Source organism: Gymnoscopelus braueri (genome assembly GCF_963280865.1).
Source record: "Gymnoscopelus braueri genome assembly, chromosome: 11".
Classification (NCBI taxonomy): domain Eukaryota; kingdom Metazoa; phylum Chordata; class Actinopteri; order Myctophiformes; family Myctophidae; genus Gymnoscopelus; species Gymnoscopelus braueri.
In genome coordinates, this window is record NC_137613.1 from 36,696,642 (window position 1) to 36,704,050 (window position 7,409).

At 42.9% G+C, this 7,409-nt stretch overlaps 1 protein-coding gene across 1 annotated transcript; it reads left to right on the plus strand.

Annotated features, from left to right (window-relative positions):
• Positions 1-264: 264 nt before the first annotated feature.
• On the plus strand, positions 265-6,227 carry fam221a (family with sequence similarity 221 member A; the record flags this gene model as incomplete). The annotated part of the gene is made up of 8 exons (XM_080442664.1): positions 265-329; positions 1,272-1,445; positions 1,735-1,925; positions 2,203-2,276; positions 3,300-3,432; positions 4,150-4,251; positions 5,495-5,586; positions 6,138-6,227. The coding sequence occupies 8 exons, from the start codon at positions 265-267 to the stop codon at positions 6,225-6,227; spliced, it is 921 nt and encodes a 306-aa protein (XP_080298790.1).
• Positions 6,228-7,409: the final 1,182 nt, after the last annotated feature.

A 7,409-nucleotide genomic window follows, 5' to 3' on the forward strand; every position in this document is an offset into this window, starting at 1 on the left:
TCATGCATGTGCTTAAGCACGACGCGTTATAACGCGTGCAGGAATAGTGCCTTTAACCTGCAATAGGGCTAACACTAGGAACCTACAATATTATATGGCCTAGTCTCTTCGTACGGTAGATGGTGGGATGGGCCTGAGGCTGTGAGGCCATAACCATAGCAACGCTGACGCTGGTGCAGAGCTGAGCAACAAACAAGTGCTTCTTTTTCTAGAGTAAAACTGGAGTATTTGGGTGACTTACAACCTGTTGTTGCTTTGTGGGCAATGGAAAGACTGTGTCTTGATGAGACTGCCAAACAGGCTGTTGATGACTATCTGAAGTACAGAAGGTTTGTGTTGTTGGACATTGATATACAGTTATCTCTGTTGGAATTTGTCCTCCTCACCTGATATTTGCTCAGATATGCTCGAACACCTTAAGATGTTAAAGGAGTAGTTCACCCAAAAAATGACTTATTTTCTGCACACCCCATGAAGCCTTGGATTTATTTGTGTTTTTGTCGCATTCCTAAGCTAATAATTTGATTCCTGTCTCCTACCGGCTAATGTATCCGGTAGGAGACACTAAAGTAGATTCTTTGTGTCTCCTACCCTACCGGAAATACACCCGGGCATCAAATTATTGGCTTAGGATTGCGACAAAAACCAAAATAAGTCCATGTATTCAAGGCTTCATGGGGTGTGCAATTGATAGAAAATAAATCATTTTTTGGGTGAACTCCTCCTTTAAGATGTTATATGCACAGAAATAGTATGCATATATGCTAACAATAACAGGACATGGGACATATGCCGTATTGTTACTACTTGTTTAGTTAAGATGACACCTTTTGGGTTGGTCAGTGGTAATTTGGCTTCTCGCCCAAATAAAGCTTCACAAGCGAGGCTTTGTGTTTTTTAGCCTGCTGTCAAAAAGTCTGTCTGACCTGTTTTCCTATATCTGACCTGTTTCCCTTGTTCTTTCTTTCTATCTCTATTCTTCTTCCCTTTCCTGAAAACTAGAGATGATGAGAGCTTGTACGAAAAATTGTGTCACCCACTTATCCTTACACACGTAAACCTGTGATGTGACAATAAAGTTCTATCTTAACGGATCCTATATTGCCTCAACAGAACTTAACTTACCACCTCACCAGCTTATCACCGCACCTCGTCTCACCTCACCTAACCTCACCTAACTTCACCTCGCCTCACCTCGCCTCACCTCACCTCACCTCACCTCACCTCACCTCATCTCACCTCATCTCTTTATGGCTGTGTTTCATTTTTAGGATTGTGGGGGATGATGATGGGGGCAAACTGTTCACTCCAGAGGAATATGAGAAGTACAAGAAGAAGGTAGTACCTCAGAGAATGAAGAACCGGCTGTATGTGAGCTACGGGGTGCCAGGAGGAACCGACTGTAAACTTCCTGGTCCTGAGACCCAGTGTTTCTGCACACACCGGTAACACACCTGACACCTGTGTCCTGCCATATAATATACTGTGTTGTTGTTGGACATTGGACAACATAGTGAACTGATGTCGTGAAGCTCCAGAACACGTGCACATACAGTCCACTATACAGTGCATGCACAAATCCATTTCCACAACAACCACATCCTTTCCTATTCCTATCCTATTTACCCGTATACGGTTACATTTGGTTACGTTATTTTGTACATTCTCAGAGTTAAAATAATACTGGAGATTTTACTGTGTGTAGTCTATGTTTTATTTAAACCCGTCTTCCAGATACAAGCAACACCAGACAGACTTTGAGGTGGTTCCGTCTGAGCGACCCCTGGCTCTGCCGTGCCGGGTCCCAGGTTGCCGTTGTCTGGCCTATGAGTACCTTCCCCTCGTCGGGTCGCAGCCTGTCCGCTGCAGGTGCAAACACACAGCTCAAGATCACAGCGAGACTGCTGGGCACCCGTGCATGAAGTGTGAGTGTGGAATCCCCCATATGAAAGACTCCTGTAGTCACTCTAATACCCCTAAAAGTTTAGGTGCATCCTACCATGGCATTATGGATTACCGCCTCTTTGCCAAGCACAAAGGTGCATGTCTACATAAAATAACTAAAACTACGAATTAGATTTACAGTAATTACAGTTGTGCCCACTCAGGTGTTGCAGATGAATTTCACACCCTTTATTTTAAAGCAGCAATACATTCTTATCCCGGCATGTAATTATAACAGCACATTACCTTACTTCTCAGGCTCTTCCTGCTCTGGGTTCCAGAGCCCATACACCTGTGGGTGCGGCCAGCCCAGCTCCACCCACCAGACACTGGTGAGAATGTCATGCACAGTTCAACTTTGACCAGAATAGACACACATTAACCAATATAATAGGAAGAAGCCAAGAGAATATATACATTAACCACAGGAACCCTATAGCAATCTATTCTGGATTGTGTCATATCCATGTCATAGATGAAAACTCAGCGACAATAGCAGATCTACAAGCTCAGAATGCATCGCAAGTTTGTAGATGGGGGTATTTTCTGCAAAGACATAATAAGGTGGTGTAGACTAGAGGGAAAAAAGGAGGGTGCCCAGTATAGACCCTCGGGTCACCCCCTGGTCAACGTATATAAGGGTTTAAGTGTTTAAAGTTAAAGAAAGAAATACTGTACATATCAAGCTGCTTAAAGCAGTGGTTTTCAACCTTTTTCGTGTCAAGGACCCCCAAATTGACACATATTAGCCCACGGACCACCATTTTAAAAGATATGCCATCATTTTGATTTCTTGGGGGCCCCAATCTACGCTGTAGTATCATCATCATCAGTGTTCATTTAACTCTGAGAGTGTACAAATGGAACCAAATGGACCCACCAGGGTCCATTTGGTTCCATTTGTACACTCTCAGAGTTACAGACACGTAAGGGTCAATTTCGTTCCCAACTATCAATTTGGCTGGGGACCCCCTGGAACCCCCTCAAGGACCACTGGTGGTCCCCGGACCACTGGTTGAGAACCACTGGCTTAAAGTGAACTTTGAGACATAGATAAAGAAATAATTAAACAAATGAATGATTGTGGTTCCCAAAGTGGGTTCCAGGGACCCTCGGGATTCCTTGATTGGGTTCCAAATGGAATCTTACAGGTCTGTAACTCTGAGAGTGTATAAATGGATCCAAATAGACCTGTAAGTCCATACGAATGGAACCGAATGGTTCCATTTATACACTCTCAGAGTAATGGGGCGGGGGTCCTTGAAATTAAAAAGTTTGAGAATAACTTAGATAAAGTGCAAAATTAATGAGCCACTTCTGGACCGTTAAATTATTTCCCTCTATTCAACCTGTAGGTTGAGACGAGACAGGAACGGGAACTGCGAGGTCGACCGGTGGGTCGAGATGTCCCGTACATTGCCATGGGCGGGCTCACTGGGTTCAGCTCCCTGGCAGATGGCTACCTCAGACTGGACGACAGCGGTGCAGGTAGGGTGACCAGACATCCTGCTTTCAAGTTGGGCGTCCAGCTATTTTTTAAAACAGATTTAAGTGATTGTGGGTCCCGGTTTGGGTTTTTGAAATGGTCGGCAGGTGACATCAACACATTCCACATGTGATAACTCTGTTTACAGTGAAGAGTTAAATCGATACAGGTTATCCACATGTCGTGAAACCTAGCGTCCCTATTCTTGGGGAAAATGTTGCCGAATATAGCCAATCTACAAGTCACAATGTTGTGAGCTGGTAGATCGACTTTTCAGCAAAGAGATTTGGAGTAGAGGGAAAAAAATAAGTGGATTTAGTATAGAGCCCTGGGAAACCCTGTCTACTAGAAACATTTTACATTCCTGAGATATGACAAAGTGACCGTGATTGTGACCTTTACAGTATATATGTTTTCTTTGGGGGGGGGGGGGGGGGTACGTTCTGTTTTATAGATTTTTTTGTTTTTTTTACATACTCACAGGTCATATAGGCATGTACCGAAACAGTATATATGGTTTAAGCAGTTAATCGCATGTGTGTGTGTGTGTGTGTGTGTGTGTGTGTGTGTGTGTGTGTGTGTGTGTGTGTGTGCGTGTGTGTGTGTGTGTGTGTGTGTGTGTGTGTGTGTGTGTGTGTGTGTGTGTGTGTGTGTGTGTGTGTGTGTGCGCTCATGCGTGCGTGCGTGCGTGCGTGCTTGTCTTCATTTTTCATTTATAGGTGCACCTCCCCTCTCTGTTCTGTCTCCTGAGCAGTCTGGGTCTTTCCATCCACATGTGTTTGAGAAGGCATATGGAACTATCTCATCATCTGTCCACAGAGGTCTGTCTTCACATTCAATGGTCATTCTCTTTTGATTTAAAGAACATGAAAATAAGCCATCCCAGTGGATCAGCCAGATCCACTGGCATATAGCATTGCTACCACAAATGCACAGACCTAATAGCCCTGTTTCCTGCTCTGGCCTGGGTGTTACATCCAGACATACTGTACAGTATGTAGTTTATGTCTAGATGGAGTTGAGATGAGTTGCAGTTCAACCCTTGCATTATTAGAACGCCTTTCAAATGTATCTCAGGTTTTACACAGGTGGCTCTCCTGGCAGAGCACATACTGTACATGTATTATCAATAAGATTTTGTGCTTTTACCAATTATTTTGGGGTCCCACTTGCAATGTCCTCGTGGCCCACCAGTCGGCCCAGGCTCACAGGTTGGGAATCGCTGGTATATGCTATATGCCATGGTAGAGAGTAAATGGGCAGCCCTTTATAATGGGCTGGTTGGTTGCAGGAACATTAAATTGAAACCCATTCACTTCAATTATAACATTTTTATGAAATGATAAATATAGATAAATAAAACATATGAAACATATGTGGAGAAAGAAAATGTGGAGGTACTTCCTTGGCCTACTGGCAACGTGCACAGGACACTTGGCACAGATCGGGCCAGCGTTTTGCGATGTTAGCCCCGGACAGACAGACAAACAAACAGACACATAGACAAGACCCTCTTCTAGACAGCTAGAGTAGTTTCCTACAAAGCCACGTCGTAAACAGAAGACTAGGGGATCATGTCATTTACATGGAATTCTTATTTGGCGGACATGTTTTTGTCATAAGCCGTTCCTCAAAATCACTTATTGATGTTGGGACATTCACTGACTGAATTAGCAAGCAACATTGTTGACTAGGCAGTTCTTAATGTGGACACAGACACACTACACTACTATGTGGACATGTGATCCACCTCCAAATGTGGCCTGAGTGATCCAGGCACAAGACATCATGGAGGACAAATTGAGTGTGTTCAAAGTCACACCTGTATTTAAAGCTGCTGAGCTTTCAGATCACCCAGGATACATTTTAGTCTGAACTGGCCCACTATTTCATGGGTTCAAATCTGCCTCATCCCTCAGGGCCTGTGTCACAGTTCATCCGAGAGAGCTGTGCGTCCTCCTTACTGTCTCTGCTGTGATATGTTTTGAGTGAACCAGAAATACCGTAGGAAATAAATCATCTTGCAACAAGAATTGGAGATTTGATCCATCCTTTCATTCACAGATCCAGTGTCAAAGGGGATCCAGCCTTTGTCAGACCTGAGGACAAGAGAGGAGAAAGACATGGCATACTTTGAGAGCTGCTACCAGGAGAGGGTGAGGATATCTCTCTCTAAATGGCCACCTGAGGGCAGCAGAGGGCAGTGAACACCAGCACTGTGCAGAAGAGTGTCACGATGAGCTGTGTTCAGGGTCAAAGGAAATAGTGCACATTAGTGGAGGACAGCTGGCAGCCAGTACTGTATTACACTTTATATATATGAACCACTTCTCTCTCTTACGCTTAATTTATGCTCCCTTAGAGCGGCTATTTTTGGCGCACAGTCGTACGACAAAGGATAAATCAGGCGTACTCCAAACCGAATTAACTACCAAAGAAGGGCCATTATAAATCTATAACGATTTATAAATCTATGAATCTAATGATTGACAATGATCTATAAATCTAGGTATTGGTCACTGTTCTCAACACCATTCCTTGGAACCCAGAGTACTGCTGGTTTTCTTTCTGTCCAACCAGAACTAATTTAGACCTGACCTGGCGAATGCAACTGACTCTGTGGTAGAATAGACCTAGAACTTGCTGTAGTTACGTGAATTTGTTTTCCTCACATAAAAATCCCTTAACACTGCTGTATCTGTTTCAGTTGAAGGCGGAGAAAATGTCATCAAGGGCCAACCGGGCTTCTACCAAACCATCTAGGACTTTACCTGGCAAGGCAGGTCACAAACAGTGAAATATACACTGCTCATCAAATAACTTACACAGAAAAAGCATACAAACCACCAATGAAATCAATCCTGTGTTAAGCTGGTGTGTGTGTGTGTGTGTGTGTGTGTGTGTGTGTGTGTGTGTGTGTGTGTGTGTGTGTGTGTGTGTGTGTGTGTGTGTGTGTGTGTGTGTGTGTGTGTGTGTGTGTGTGTGTGTGTGTGTGTGTGTGTGTGTGTGTGTGTATCAATTGATTAACACATTGCAGGGGACACAGGTTTACATGAACCATATAAAATGTATTGTGGGACATGATTCCTCCATCTTTGTATACAATATCTTTGAAGAAAGCTATATTACGCACTGGCAGCCATACAAATTGCATAGTCTTCTTTTACAATTCACTGACAATATATTGATTGACCCAATCAGCATGCCTGCATCCCGCATGAAGGAACAATTAATTTACATTTGCATTTTGTTTCCTTGTATCTTTTCAAGATGAAACCTGGACAAATCAAAGTCTGATGAAGCCTTGAATTGATTTGAATAAGTACTCAATGGTAATTGTATTTGCACTGAAAATATCAACAGGAGGATATGCATGGACTTATAGTGAGGGGAAGGTGTTTTGGCCACGTTCTGTGTTTTACGTAAGTACAGACAACACTACTAGGAACTTCAAAGTTAATGAAAAACATCTGAGTCATTCTAATGTATTTAAAAAGCCTGTAATACTTTATGGCTTAATCAAAGTTACAAACACGCCAACACGCTTCAGCCATTAGGCCCTTCATCAGGGCAAGTATAAAGAGTGCCTCAGATGTTTTTCAATAACTTTGAACTACTCAGATCCCCAAACTGAAGAGCACTAGTCGGACACCTTTTTACACCCAAGCAGCACTCCATGCATTTGCTTCTTGACTAATAGGATTTTTTTTCGATCCCAATACCCAAATGCCTTTTGATGTTTCTAATTACCTTCATTCCTACAAACAAGATCCAATGATCAGAATCATTGCACAGCTGTTTGATTTGGTGTCAGTTCTGCAATGGATAAAGACTATCTAGAGTTGCTATAAACTAATGCTTGACAGTTAATTCTGGACAGTGGTGGACAGTAACAAAGTACATTTACTTGAGTACTACTGTACTACAATTTTTTTTGAGTATCTGTAGTTTACTTAAAGATTTTAATGACAAATGTTGT